General features: G+C 40.4%; 2 protein-coding genes across 4 annotated transcripts; one reads left to right on the top strand and one right to left on the bottom strand.

The window, feature by feature from the left end:
* Nucleotides 1–758: 758 nt before the first annotated feature.
* On the bottom strand, nucleotides 759–5304 carry LOC111016232 (uncharacterized). 3 transcript variants are annotated; one of them, XR_015792135.1, is made up of 8 exons: nucleotides 4694–5304; nucleotides 4405–4498; nucleotides 3585–4318; nucleotides 3297–3405; nucleotides 2463–3199; nucleotides 2040–2138; nucleotides 1743–1915; nucleotides 759–1080 (listed from the first exon to the last, which is right to left on the bottom strand). XR_015792135.1 is itself a non-coding variant. In XM_022291542.2 (7 exons), the coding sequence occupies exons 1-7, from the start codon at nucleotides 5210–5212 to the stop codon at nucleotides 1859–1861; spliced, it is 2349 nt and encodes a 782-aa protein (XP_022147234.1). In that variant the 5' UTR covers nucleotides 5213–5304; the 3' UTR covers nucleotides 1504–1858. The 3 variants fall into 3 exon arrangements, 1 of the variants encoding a protein (XP_022147234.1); XR_015792134.1 differs by having other exon boundaries at nucleotides 760–976; XM_022291542.2 differs by lacking the exon at nucleotides 759–1080 and having other exon boundaries at nucleotides 1504–1915.
* Nucleotides 5305–7679: 2375 nt separating this feature from the next.
* On the top strand, nucleotides 7680–13512 carry LOC111016193 (uncharacterized). Its single transcript, XM_022291490.2, has 3 exons — nucleotides 7680–11627; nucleotides 11702–12248; nucleotides 12326–13512. The coding sequence occupies exons 2-3, from the start codon at nucleotides 12096–12098 to the stop codon at nucleotides 13052–13054; spliced, it is 882 nt and encodes a 293-aa protein (XP_022147182.1). The 5' UTR covers nucleotides 7680–11627; nucleotides 11702–12095; the 3' UTR covers nucleotides 13055–13512.
* Nucleotides 13513–14828: the final 1316 nt, after the last annotated feature.

Consider the following 14828-nt stretch of genomic DNA (forward strand, 5'->3'; position numbering starts at 1 on the left):
TCTTAAAATTTTTCATCAGTAAAATGTTTACTATTATTTCTCTTTAAAATTTTATATTTTTTCGTTTTTGTTCTAATATATTACTCTCTTTTTTATATATTTAAAAATTTAATATGTCCCCAACGTTTTTCATCCTCAAATTTCACCTTTTATAACTTTTATTTCCCTTTCTAATCTATTTTTTTCTAAGAAATATATCTAACTTTTCTCTCACTAAATTTTTTTCTAACTTTTCTTTATCTCTCTAAAGTTTCTTTTATTTTCATATCTCTACATTAGAGATGACAAATATTCTCGAAGGTCGAGTCCTTGCTTAAGCATAGATAATGTATTTCTCATCATGTCCCATTCCCGATTCTATTTTTTAAATAAATAATTAATATATATTTTTAAAAACCAGAAAACTAAAAACATAAAAGACAAAACTAAAAACCAAAAACATAATTATTATCAAATGGACCCTCTGATTTCAGGATTGTGTCTAATAGATGATTGAATTTTTTTTAAAAATGTCTAAATAAGTTCTTGAACTTTTAATTTTGTTTCTAATAAGTTCATAAATTTTAGAAACTATCTAATAGGTTCCTAAACTTTTAATTTTATGTTTAATAGATCATTGTCATATTTGAACTTTATAAAAATTCACGAACTCATTAACATAAAATTGAAAGGTCATAATTTAAGACAGAATTCAATTTTGTGTTTAATAGATTCCTGAACTTTATAAAATATAAAATATACATAAAATATAACCAGGACTAATTAGACAAAGTTCATGAACATAGTAGGCATTTTCAAATTTATAGGAACATGATAAAATTTTAAATTCAGAGGCATTAGACACAACCGTGAAAATCTTAAAAGTTCCTGGACTAAATTTAACCTAAATTTTAGAACGAAAGACCCAAATTTCTGCGCAGGCACAGGAATATTTTGGATTGTGTTGCGCAGCTTCTTCTGAGAATTATGGCTCCACCTAAGTTCCAGAATTTAGATACCAAAAAAAAAAAAAAAACACATAACGTTCAAAAGAAACATATCTGAGATGTGAGCTTTGAATGATAGGGCATCTCATCATTTCTGCAAGTTCATTCCCAAGGAAAACTAACGTTCAAAACAAACATAGCAGCCTCAAGAAGTTGCAGAAATGAAAGATTGAACTTAGAACAAGAAACAAGAACAAAGATGATATTGGGATTTTTAGTGGTTCAGTGGAAAGAAAAAACGTATCCATGTTTGGTTAGATTGGTATTAGGATAGGGTCGGGATATTATTAAGGTACAAGTGTATATTAGTAATTAAGTTAGGGGTTTGGTTATACATACTGTGAGGGGGTAAAGATGAAAGTAGGCAATTAGTGAGTATGTCTTGGGCTTGAGTAAGAATACTCGAGAGAGGGGAGGGTCCAAGTACCTCGAATTATTTGAAGATATGGTAATTATTCTATCTTTTATATTTCAATATACAACTAGTGTTCGGGTTCTAACAAAAACTAGTGGGCAGTTTAGGTAAGATATTTTAATTATCAGAAGAGAAGATCCAAATAAATGAAGTTATTATACACCCTTACCAAAGCTACCAATAAACTACATAAAGAATCCACTATACTACTACTATAATACTCTCTCTTCTCAAAGGGGAAGAACAAAAAAAAAGAGATAAATTTTATTGACACTTTAAATTTCAGAATTTTAAAAACTATATGATATATTCCACAATCTAAGGGTCTACAAGAATGAAACCTTTTAATTTCTCTGTCAAAAGGCAATCCTTTCACCAGCAAATGGCCAGAGTGGAGGCCTCAATCCACTCTTCTGTCAAAAGGCAATCTTCTGTCATTTGGTTCTGTTTGACATCTTCATTCTCTCTTTTTCTCAATGTCACAAGAAAATCTAACACTTGGTCGTTGGGAGCACTGTCAAAGACAATGAGATTTCAATGATTAAGCAAAGATAATCTTCAAAGGCTTGACATTGGATGGAGGAAAATTTGACTGTTAAATGGAAGAAACAAATATTGCTAATATATGGAGACATTACTGTGATTCTGCAATGAATGTCAAGTTCATAGTTCATTTGTAGAAAGCGATCTTTTGCAATTAACTCTGCTTCAGCTGCTTTCCTGCAAGCTTCTTTCACCTGTAAAAGTAGGAAGAGAACTCAGATATTTCAGGGTCAAGGTCGTTACACGAGTAGTATGTAGGAAATTCCGTCAGCCTCGGGTTTGTGTCATGCTAAATCCCGCCATTAGAAATTAAGCAAAGTAATTACTTTCTTCCTGTTATATGAATCCATTATTCTCTAAAGATAATGAGATTTACCAGTGTAATGTGTGTGTTACAGTAGCACTCTAATGTCCTAATGAAATACTGAAGTTTTGGAATAAAATGACTGTCATTCCATTAACATGTAAAACAAGAAATATATCAAAGCTCAATATATAATTCTAATTTAAGAACTTACCTTAGTTGAATGATATCCTGCATCTCCTTTTACACCATCAGAAAATCTTTCTAGGACATCACGGAGAAATGATAACTCTTTCATCAAATCTGAAGCGACTTCTTCAGCATCTTGCAGTTGATTTCTGGAAAATTCGAATGCTCTCTCGGCGTGGAGACGAAAAGAGGAACAGTTCAAACAAGTGCAGATTCCTCTGCATCCTCGTGGGTTTCGTTTAAGAATTCCCTTTTTAACATTGATGCAATTTTCTGGCAGAATACATGCTCCTGCGCCTGAAGAATTAGGTCCTAAGCTGTTTCCATCGGAGAGTTTAGCACCATCCGAAACATTATCTGTTAAACTTGTGCAGTCTTCTCCAGTCAGAGGCTCATAACTGCCAGAAGGATTCGATGATGAGACTGCTTGATCATTTGAAACTGCTGCACCATGTAATTGAGGGTCCATTTCCATTTTACCTTCATCCAACATCTGTTCAGAGTGCAGCTGATGCATCTGTAATTTTGATGGTGATAGAAGTTCATCATTAACTTCAGCGGGCGTCAAAATTTTTTCTGTTTCACAAACCGTTTCGTTCATATTCTTCGACAAAGTATCTGAATTTCCATCGCATGGCTTGTTGCAAGATACCAACCCTTCTGATTTATCCAGGGAATTGTGAGAATCTGAACTCGGTTGTTGCAGATGCATAGTTGCCAATTCGTTATCTGGTCTGGGACAGTCGATGTTTTCCAAGACACCTGAAAAAAAGTAAAATAAATTATAAAAATTACACATTAACATTATCAAAAACACATCTTTTTATGGAAGATTATCAATGCGGGAGCGGATGCATACAGTTCTCCGAATTATCTTTGAAAAGATCCTCAAGGAATGGAAGCATCCTTCGATAGCTAACTGAAACTTGGCCAGCAAATTGCTTCAGTTGTACAAGTGGGTTGCGAACCTAATGAATCGTTAATCATATTAGTAATATAGAAAACAAAAACCCAACAATAATAATAGTTTGACGATCAAATTGGGATGCAACTCTCCAGAACTGCAGAAAATTAAATAACAAATTATGCAAGATTCTTTGAGGGAGGTAGCAGAAAGCACACAAGAAAATCATTTCATGTATCTTACCGATTTGTTTCTAACTAGGGAACCATGTTCCTTGTCACTCTCTAAGGCCATGTTGCTATGATTTTCACCAATAGTAGAACCACCAAGAGTTTGATCTGCACCTCGAGTACATTCCACTTTTTCATCTCTCCTTTCTTCCATAATTGGGTAACAAGAGATGTTGGCATCCAATGATGACATCTGGAGTTCTTTGTTCACATAATCCTCTTTTTCTATATCCTCAGAAACGTTGTTACTCAACTTCTTTGAATCATCTAACTTGGAGTTTTCTACTTCTGATGAAACATTTGAAGATATAAAAGAATTCCCACCATCAATCCTCTCCAATCTGGAGGTTTTAGATTGCTCATTATAAGAAACATGCTCTATGTGATGCTTTGTGAGCCCTCCATTCTCTGTCAGCACTTTGTCATGAGAAGAGGCACAGACCGCATCATCCTTTTTCAAACCAGAATCCCCTTTCACTAAATTCAGCTCATTGTTTGAATCACTGCACTTTTGATTTCCAGAAGGATTGCCATTCTGAAAACTTTTAGTATCCCTATTATCTGGAGGTGCTAAATTTGGCTTCGTAGCCTTACATGACATGCCAGAGATAAAAACCGATTTCTTTACACAAGTATCTGAATCAACAAAACACAACTCCTTGTCATGATTAGGCAGATTAGATTCAATGTTAGGCTTCTTCTCCAAATTGCTCTCGCGTTTCGGGTACGGATCGCCTTGTACGGTGTCTGTAGTATACGAACAATATAACTTAAGTTAGAGCTAAAAAGAAACCTGGATAAATAGTAAACAACATAGCAGTTATAGAAGTTACAGTTATCGCTATCCAGCAAAAATGGTAGCAATCTTTTGTAGGCAAGGGAGCCAGGTGCTTTGAATAGCTTCCGTTTAAGGCATGGTTTGAGCACCTAATTCATCAATTCGAGACCCAAATTAGATCAGCTAAAAACAGAGAATATCTATAAGCATATCAGTCGCCATGAGTATATATATAGTTTTGTTTTCTTCAACCATTCATTTATGATACTAATCCTAAGAGATCGTAGACTGAACCAACAGGAAAGCTTGCAAGAAATCAAAGTCAATTTGATCGAGATAATTACCGATCCGGTTCTAGTAACAGAGTACATTCTAGTGTCAACTTTCGCATAAGTATTACTTGACCGAGGACATCCATCTGAAGAAGCCACCGCCAAAATCTCGGCATCAGGAGGAGTAGAATGCCCTAATTCCTCACTCTTCCCGTCAAATCTCTGCTCAACAAACCCACTGGAATTGCAAACATCCAGATTCCGTACCTCGGGAGTCTCGGAGATCTTTCCTACTCCTTCATCTTCATTCGGACAACTTCCATTGGCGATTATCAGCCCTTCTTTATCGCTAATCTGCTCTCCCGATGAGCCACTCCCATCGGGTAAATTCCGGGAGAAGACTCGCTTGATACGTAGATCCTTTGCTACAAAGCGCGAAACTCCATCCCCATCTTTGGAAGGAAATTCATACGGCTGCGGCTGCCTCCTAGGCCTTTTGCGGGGTGAGAGGAGAAATCCAGATTGTAGAGCTTGAGGTTGATTAATGGCGGAGCAGCGTTTGGAAGTCTTGGCTCCGAGCTCTGATTCCATGGATGATTCTTCTGAGGGAACACAGAATCGATGGCGATGACAGTCTATGAGAGTAAGAGAGGGAAAGAGAGATGGCGGGAAGCTCAAGGGGAAACCGCGCTGGTTTGTGTTTATGGCAGGAAATTGATGGGAATGATGCTTCATTATTGGGCCGGCCCAAGCATGAAAAGCAGGCTAACCTTGGCCCAAGCCCAAGTTCGACATGCTTTATAAGACGTCATTTGAGTTTGGGCCGGATTTGCCCAACTTCCAACCATCACACTTATGAGTTTTATGGTCCTTGTTTTATACCTTGTGAAGAATGGCCGAATGATTTTTTATTAATAAAAAAATATCCATTTGTATTTTTTCATTTCATAGGTTTGATTTTGACAATTTTACCATTTTTATCTTTTTTTACAATTTTATTTGGACAAATTTTTACCCTTTTAACTGTTTCAACGGAAATAAATATTTGTTTCAACTGCTTCTTTTGTTATTATTTTTAAAATCAAAATATTATACTCTCTCTTAAATTCAAAAAAAAAATTATCTTTTTTACTCCGTTATCTCTCATATTTTGTTGTTATATTTTATCACATAGATTTTTGTAACTATCTCACTTGTTTGAAAATATATATACATATATAAACAGAACTTACACAAGGAACGATGCACCAAGGAGACACGATCAAAGTAGGGAGGAGATTAAAATTGAGCCAAGGAGACAAATTGAGCCAGGGAGACGTGACAGTGGGTATTAGCGGAGGTTGAGAGAGATGCCGATGAAAGGACTGTCTAGGCAACGATGTGCGATGAAGGAAGTGGTTCAATTTGCCTATTTTTTTAATGTATTATTAATTTTGATTAAAAAGTTAGTCGTTCAATCTTCTATTTTTTTTCTCTCAAAACAAATTTCATCTTTTTTCATCTTTTAAAAATACAGATTTGCTTCACTTTTTTTTCTTAAATGTATTATTAATTTGAAATAGAAATTTAGTCTTCTATCATCTATTTTTTCTCTCAAAATAAATTTCAAACATTTGATTTTCCTATCTATAGGGTTTGAGGGTTTGTTCATCGTATTTGTTCATTTCTCTATTTATAATTATATTTTGTATTAGCCAGGTTTCAATAATTATTTTAGATTTTAAATTAACGAATATTGTTTATCTATATTTTTTGAAGTATAAAAATCCTAAAAAATAGGTTGGCAAAATATTATAATTATCCTATAAATACGAGGGAGAAAAATATGGTTACGACTCTCCTATCAAATAAAAAGAAAAATAATTTGGTAGGATTTCATTTTAAAATCATTTTAGGGAGGAGTAATTTGGTATTTAAAATGAGAAGATATCTTCCTATATTTTGAACTTGGTCATTCTTCAAAAGTTTGAGTTGTATTAAAGTAATATGTTCATTATATCAGTTAGTTGTATAGTTGGGTAGTTAGTGATATTTGTGTCACGTTAATTAAGTGACATCTGTATTATTTATATGGCAACTGTTTCATTTTGAAATCAATGAGAACAGAATTTGTCCACGTTTAGTCTTATTATGGTATCAGATGTAAAACTTTTTCCGTACGAAACTCTTTCTTGATTTTCACCATGCCGCCAAATGATGATTTGCCCGTCGACGATCCTCCGATTGATTCATCACTGATTGATCCACCGATTACTCCACCATTATCTTCATCATCGATGTTGCAATCTGCTTCACTGCCTGGTACGGATTCTGTTTTCAGCCCTTATTATCTGCATCATACGGATAATACCGGCCTTGTTCTTGTTAATCAACTTCTTACCGAAGAAAATTATACGTCCTGGAGCCATTCGATGAAAATCGCACTATCCGTCAAGAACAAGTTGGGTTTTATTGATGGATCGATTACTCGACCTTCTGGTGATCTTCTCAGTGCATGGATTCCCAATAATAATGTTGTCATTGCGTGGATCCTTAATTCCGTCTCTAAGGAGATCTCTGCTAGCATCCTTTTTTCGAAATCGGCTCGAGACATTTGAAGAGTAATGGACCTCGAATCTTCCAATTGAAGCGTCAACTTGCAACGATTTCTCAAGAGCAGAATTCTGTAAGTCACTACTTCACCAAACTCAAGTCTGTTTGGGATGAACTTCAACAATATAGGCTAGTTTGCACTTGCTGTACATGTGGTGGCACTAAATCTGTAGCGGAATTTCTGCAATACGAGTATCTTATGAACTTCTTGATGGGCTTAAATGAGTCTTATGCCAATACTCGTGCTCAATTACTTCTCATGGATCCTCCTCCATCCATTAACCGAGCTTTCTCTTTGGTTAATCAAGAGGAGCAACAACGATCCATTGGTGGCTCTTCTTATACGAATACTCAAAATTTTGCCCTAGTTGTGCCCCAGCCATCGAGCTCTGGTAAATCAACCACAAAATCATCGAATTCTAGCAAAATGCGGAAGGAGCGCCATTCTGCACAGAGGCCACACTATTGAACGCTGTTATAAATTACACGGCTATCCGCTAGAATATAAATTTTCTAATCAGCGATCGCCGCCGTCATCTTCTGCTAGTCCACAGACAAAATCCATTGATTCCTCAGCTTTAGCGGTTACTTCGCCGTCTTCAGATATCACCACTCAGTATCAACAAATTATAAGTTCGTTACAATCTCAAATGGCCGCCTCTAAGCCGACTTCGTCCGCTACTGCTGTTGATCCATCTACTTCTTACATGGCGGTACGTTACATTGTTTTCTGCCTTTCCAAAAGAATTGGATTCTTGACTCGGGTGCCTCTGCTCATATATTTTGCACTCGGTCAATGTTTACATCGATATCACGAATTTCTCCTGTGTTTGTGAGTCTACCGAATCAGTTAAGATTTTTAGTGGAATTCAGTGGTTCTGTTTCTATATCAGATGATCTTCTTCTACATAATGTTTTTTACGTACCACAGTTCAGCTACAGCTTACTGTCGATCAGTGTTTTGACCAGGGATTTACCTCATTTATGTGCAATCTTCTCTAATGATTCTTGTCTTATTCAAGACAAGTCCACTTCGAGGCTGATTGGCAAGGGTAATATGAGCAATAGGCTATATTTTCTTGGAACAACTACTGGTGATGTGAATTCTGTTTCTCATGATTGTCATGTTTCTTTCAGTGTGCATAAACCTTCTTTTGATGTTTGGCATAGTCGTTTTGGCCATCCATCTTTTAAACGCATTCATGCTTTGTGACATTCTTTGTTTTTTGATGATGTTAGTGCAAAGAGTCATTTATGTTCCATCTGTCCTCTTGCAAAACAGAAATGATTATCCTTTGATTCTCATAATAATATGGCTGATGCACCTTTTGCTTTGATTCATGTTGATATCTGGGGTCCGTATACTCATCCTACATATACTGGCTGTCGTTATTTCCTTAGACCCTACATATACTGGCTGTCGTTATTTCCTTACCATTGTAGATGACTGCAGTCGTTTTACTTGGATATTTTTGTTGCGCAATAAGTCTGATGTGGCCTCTATTGTGCCTCACTTTTTCACATATGTTGAGACCCAATTTAACACCCGAATCAAAGTCTTTCGTTCTGACAACGCTCCTGAACTTTTGTTCATAGATTTTTTTTAAGAGTAAGGGAGTTATTCATCAATGGAGTTATTCATCAATTCTCCTGTGTTGGTCGGCCCGAACAAAATTCCGTAGTCGAACGTAACATCAACACATTCTTAATGTTGCTCGAGCCCTCTATTTTCAGTCTAGAGTGCCTATTAGTTTCTGGGAGGATTGTGTTTTAACAGCAGTGTTTTTAATCAACTCGACCCCCTCACCTACTTTACACTGGCATACTCCTTTTAAGTGTTTGTATGGCCGTGATCCTGACTATTCAATGCTTCGGGTTTTTGGTTCATTGTGTTTTGCTTCTACATTGTCTGCACATCGAACAAAGTTTGAACCACGCTCATCCGCTGCTGTCTTTGTTGGTTATCCGGCTGGAATGAAGGGATATCAGCTTTATGATTTGCAGACTAAGAGCTTTTATGTATCTCGTGATGTGGTCTTTCATGAGAATCGTTTTCCCTTTCATGATGCCTTTGTTTCTCAACCAATTGATCCTTTTCCCCATGTGGTTCTTCCTCTAACTACTGATTTTTTGACTGATACAGATGTTGCTCATACTACTAACAACACTACTGCTGCATCTCATGGCAGCCCAAGTGATAGACCTGATACTTATATGAATGGTCATAATGATACAATTAACAATATTCTTATTGCTCCAACAACTGTTGGTCCATCTTGTGATCAAAAAGTTGATACTTCTAATGGCCCTACTGCTGGTGATATTAGTCATGGTGATATTTCTGCTGAGCTTATCAATACATCAACATCAGTACCTGAGTCTCTTACATAGGAGCAATCTATATCCATTCCAACCGGCTCTACTACCAGCCAGCCACATTTACGAAGATCTATTCGAGCTTCAAAGCCCCCTTCCTATCTCAAAGACTATCATTGTGCTCTTTGAATGGGGATGACTTGCCTACATGGTTCACCAGGCATCCGATTCACAATCATGTGTCTTATTCCAGATTCTCCCAGTCCCATTATTCGTTGGCTGTCAGTATTTCTTCTGTGGATGAACCCTGTTTATACAAGGGTTTGCACAACGGTTCTTCACGAATCAAGCTCGAACCCGGTCTCCGGTTCCGACCTGAGCACTAGGGTGGACCTGCATAAGAGGGTAAGCACTCTGACGCTCAAGTCAGTATAGATCGGACTCTGTATTTAGTTCGAGGTGAGATTCGATACCTGAGCATGAAATGAAGCCCTCTATTTATAGGTGATGGTTACGCACGACCGGCGGTTATATGTCTTTTCTCATATCGGACCTGTCGGGTTCCGAGCAGGTCGGACCCCAGCCAGGTCAAACCTTGACACCCAATTCTTTCATAATGGGCGAACCCGGTCTCCTCGGTAGGGCCGAGGTAGACCTTGGCAATCCCTCTTATTCAGTTTCTTCAAACACCAATAAGGGTCCTCCACATGTCCCGGGTATGTATTACCCCTAAACATTGGCCCCCTCTCTGTTAGGTTCGATCTCGACCTGACAGAGAAGTTCATTCGAATCCATTCTGGACACGTGGCGACTTTTCATTTGTAGAGGGAATATGACCGTTGCGGAAGACGTTTCGATCTGCCAGGTTGTCGGAGCACTCGAGTATTCCGTCGTTGCAGATCTCGAGAAGATCCTAGCCGCTCGTTGATTACACGTGTACGGCGCAGAGGTTTTTCCGATTAGTTATAAATGGTCCCGAAACTTCAGGTCAAACCTTACGTTTCCTGAATTTCTAGAGTTCGATCTGAAACCAGCTCGAACCCTTTCTGTAGGTCAGTCACTTTTCCTTGCTCTTACTATTCTTTCAAACATGGTAGTTTTCTTGTCTTCCCCTTCCAGTAGTGATAGCCTGTGTAGTGTAGGTCGGACTATAAGTAGTTCACCCCCCAAACCAAGCGATTCTGGGGAGGTCTTAGCTCGTAGGTTAGAGTCCGAGCTAGAAAAAATTGAGAACTTTAGGTTCTCAGATGATGGAGAGGATAGTGATACCTCCACTTCGGGCCAGGGTCTGGAGTACCCTTCAAAGATGCCCGAACACTATCTCGGACCCCTCCGTAGGGGGTTTAAAATTCCGAATGATATCCCTCTTAAGATTCCAGAGGAAGGGGAAAGAGCTGACAATCCTCGAGAGGGATGGGTCACTCTTTATTTAAAGATGTTTGAGTACGGCCTCAGACTTCCCCTTCATCCTTTTGCCCAAGAGTTCTTAAACCGAACTGGACTGGCTCCTGCTCAACTGGCCCCCAATGGGTGGGGTGTCATTTTTGCTTTCTCCATTCTTTTTTGGTTGCGAGCTCGGGACGAGGATGAGGCCGAGCTACTAAGCGTTGACCAACTTCTTGGGTGTTTTGAGGCCAAGAGGATAGCTAAAAAACCAGGTTGGTATTATATGTGCACGAGGAAGGGCGCTGGTGGTATAGTCAAGGGGCCAACCTCCATCAAAGGATGGGTAGGTAAGTTGCTCTTTGCCTCAGGTGAATGGCTGGCAAAGGACGAGTCAGGTCGTCCCTTCTTTGACGTGCCTGTTAGGTTTGGGAACCTAGGTATGAGGCCGTTGCGTTTTTCCTCTTTGAATTTTTCTATTCTTCCTTTTTCATGTCTAACTTGAATCTTTTTTTTTCTTATGCAGTGTCAATCAAACCGATTCCCGAACTTGCTCAAGCCACCTTCGATACCCTTAAATACTACAAGGATCACTTCCCCAGGGGTCGGAAGATCGGAACCTTGGTCACCGACAAGCTACTCTTGGAGTCGGGGCTACTAGACTACAACCCTCTTGTCCGACCAATTGAAGCTTCAAGGCCAAACTCTAAGCTCGGTAAGCCGTGTTCGGTCTCGACTTCAGTATTAACTTTCCTTTGATCTCTAACTTTATGCTTGTTTATTTTGCAGCAATGGTGTGCGAGTTCACTGGAAGTGTGTAGCGTAAGTCCAAGGGCCGTGCTCACGCCCTCAAGACCGTGGTGGGTACTGAACCGGTGACGCCTACGGTGCCACGGACTGAGGCTCAGGGTAACTCTGGGCCATCCTCTGCAGTCCCCACCCCCGTGATCGAGCTAGACTTGTCTGGGGGTCGATCTGGTGAGAAGCGTCCAAGGGAGGAGTCTGAGGCGCTTGACATATCTCCCCTGAACGAGGTTAGGGGAGAATCTCCTTTGAGGAGAAGAAGAAAGAAGAAGAAGACTTCCTCCTCCTCGGAGGCTGGGGCTCGTGGGACTCTGCCTACGAGCCATGCTAATTTGGTGGGTGACCCCGAAGCTCGGATGGGGGAACATTCGATGTGAGAATGCGGTTCAGGATGGAATCGTCGAGCTCCGGGGTGAAGGACCAGGTGTCCCGCATCTCGGCCACGTGCTTGGACCGCTGTCTGAGGAGAGCATCCAGGTTCGTGAGTGATCCTGGGTCCGTACTGCAGAGGACCATTGACAACGCTGCCGAGGTAAGACCTACTCTTGTGTCATTTTTTACTCTCAATTTTCAGCTTGATCTAACCATCGTGTTCTTTGACTTCCGCAGGCGTTTATCGCTTCCATTCATTCAGCGGTTATGGTCAAAGCCGAACTGGATGGAAGAGAGGCTTTGACAGCAAAGGAGAGAGAGAACCCCTCTACTACCTTAGAGGCTGCCACTACGCTGAAGGGCGAGCTACTAAAGGCTCAAGGTGAGGTGGATATTTTAAGGGCCGAGGTGGATGCCAAGACCGATCTCTTGAAGAAGGAAGGTGAGAAACACAAGGCCCACCTCCGAGCAGCCCATGCTATCACCAAGGGGCTGGAGAAGGAGAAATTCCAGCTCTTGAAGGAGAAGGACGACCTTGCTCAAGTCCTTGAGAAAAAGGACGCCTCAATTGGGCGCCTTACGACTGAGCTCAAAGACCTGAAGGAGCGCCTTACAGATGGAGCCCTGCTGGAGGAGTCGTTCAGGCAACACCCAAACTTCGACGGGTTCGCCAAAGACTTCAGTGATGCTGGCTTCAAGTTTCTGATGAAGGGCATTGCTGCCGACATGCCTCATCTTCAGATCGATCTCAGCGATCTCAAGAAGAGGTATTCTGAGAACTGGGCTTCTGGGCCTAACGGTACTCCTGGCCCCCAATCCCTGGTGGACAAGTACGTTAGGGAGCTGGACTCTGACTACTCCGACATGGAGGAAGAGGATGCCCCTAGTCAGGAGCCTACTAAGGTCGGCACGACCCAAGAGGAGGCTCCTTCACAGCTGGGCGGCCCCAGGAGATCAACCTTCTGAGCTCCCAGGGCGAGCTGTCCTCCCACCTCGGAAGTAGCTAAGGCTTTCTGTCCTTCTCTTTTCTTTTATTTCTTTTGTAAGTTTTTTGGGCAGAGCTGCAAGGTATATAAACCTTGGCTCTTGTCTTTTTAATTAATGAAATTGCCTTTCTCCACTTCTGTTTGTTCTTTTACTGCTTTTCCCTTAATCTTTTTAAACTTGCTTTTGTAAGCTGGAACTGATTTATGAATAATTTCCATCTCGCACCTCTTAACTCGTAAGTTTGAAGGATTGAGCGTGAGATACTTTTTCACATTGCACCCTTAAGGTTTGAATCTGAGTTTCTTTAATTGGTCTTTAATATTTCTCCTCGAACTCAGAAGTCCAGAAGATTATACTAAGCAACAATTTCCTGAACCTTCAACATCGTATCTTTAACTTGAACGTTTAAAGGGTTGAATTTTTGGTTCATAATTAATATTCGCATCGCACCTCGAACCCGTAGGTTTAGAGGACCGAATTTCCTGAACCTTCAACATCGCACCTTTAACTTGAACGTTTAAAGGGTTGAATTTTTGGTTCTAATTGATTTTGACATCGCACCTCGAACCCGTGGGTTCACCTCGAACCCGTGGGTTTTGAGGATCGAATCTAATCAATTTTTGCCCTTGCCGATTTTAATTCTTATGGGAGTCCGTGGCCCCCATTTAATTTCTAATCGAACTCGGAGTTATGAAATTAAATCACTCCATTTATTAAAAGTTCCACCCCTTGAAAATTTTTACAAGCCCCTTCTAGGACTATTTTGACATTTCAGGGGCAATAGCGCTTCAAGTGCTCCGCGTTCCATGGATGCGCAAGCACTCTTCTTTCCAGGTCGGCCAGCATATAAGTTCCAGGTCGGACTATGCCTTTGACCTCGAACGGTCCCTCCCAACTTGGGTCAAGGGTGCCCACATGACTTTGAATTTTCCTTAAGACCAAATGTCCAACTTGGAAGCTTCGAGGTCGAACTCGGGCATTGTAATGTCTGGCCATTCTGTTATGATACTCTGCTAAGCGTAGCTGAGCCATTTCTCTCCTTTCTTCCAATAAGTCTAGGTTAAGGAGTAGCTCTTCTTCGTTCTTCGCTGGCTCGTATTGCTCTACCCTGTCTGTTAGTATGCCGATCTCGACTGGTACAACAGCTTCGAAGCCAAAGGCTAGCGAGAACGGAGTTTCACCAATTGACTCACTTGGGGTGGTCCGATATGACCATAATACTTCGGGTAGCTCCTCGGCCCACTTTCCCTTTCTGGAATCCAGTCTTAGCTTGAGGCCTCGTTTTATGATTTTGTTTATCGCCTCTACCTGCCCATTTGACTTTGGATGCACAGGGGACGAACTGAGGTGGCTTATGCCCAACTTTCTGCAAAAAGTCCTTGAACTTTGCATTATCGAACTGCTTTCCGTTGTCTGTCACAATAGTGTTTGGTATACCGGAACGACATACGATGTTTGACCATATGAAAGATGTGACTCTGGACTTGATAATGTGGGACAATGCCTCGGCCTCGGCCCACTTGGTGAAGTAGTCCACAGCGAAAACGACGAATTTGGTTTACTCTTTTCCTAGAGGAAAAGGACCTATGATATCTACTCTCCGTTGCGCGAATAGCCACGCGGTCGAGATGGGGGTGAGCAGTTCGGGAGGTTGGTGGATAATATTTGCGAAGCGCTGGCAGTTGTTACAGGTTTTCACAAATTGCTTTGCATCCTGCTCGACAGTGGGCCAATAGTACCCTTGTCGAACCAC

Source organism: Momordica charantia, assembly GCF_013281855.1.
Source record: "Momordica charantia cultivar OHB3-1 chromosome 7 unlocalized genomic scaffold, Mcharantia_2.0 BLBB01000007.1, whole genome shotgun sequence".
NCBI classification, from domain to species: Eukaryota; Viridiplantae; Streptophyta; class Magnoliopsida; order Cucurbitales; family Cucurbitaceae; genus Momordica; species Momordica charantia.

Bases quoted from the DNA above. Each gene is read 5' to 3' on its own strand.
- LOC111016193 (XM_022291490.2), top strand. From the start codon at position 12,096: ATGCGGTTCAGGATGGAATCGTCGAGCTCCGGGGTGAAGGACCAGGTG. The intron at 12,249-12,325 runs GTAAGACCTACT...TGACTTCCGCAG, and splicing joins CCATTGACAACGCTGCCGAG to GCGTTTATCGCTTCCATTCA.
- LOC111016232 (XM_022291542.2), bottom strand. From the start codon at position 5,212: ATGGAATCAGAGCTCGGAGCCAAGACTTCCAAACGCTGCTCCGCCATT. The intron at 4,499-4,693 runs GTAATTATCTCG...TTGATGAATTAG, and splicing joins CTGTTACTAGAACCGGATCG to GTGCTCAAACCATGCCTTAA. The intron at 3,406-3,584 runs GTAAGATACATG...ACGATTCATTAG, and splicing joins CCCTAGTTAGAAACAAATCG to GTTCGCAACCCACTTGTACA.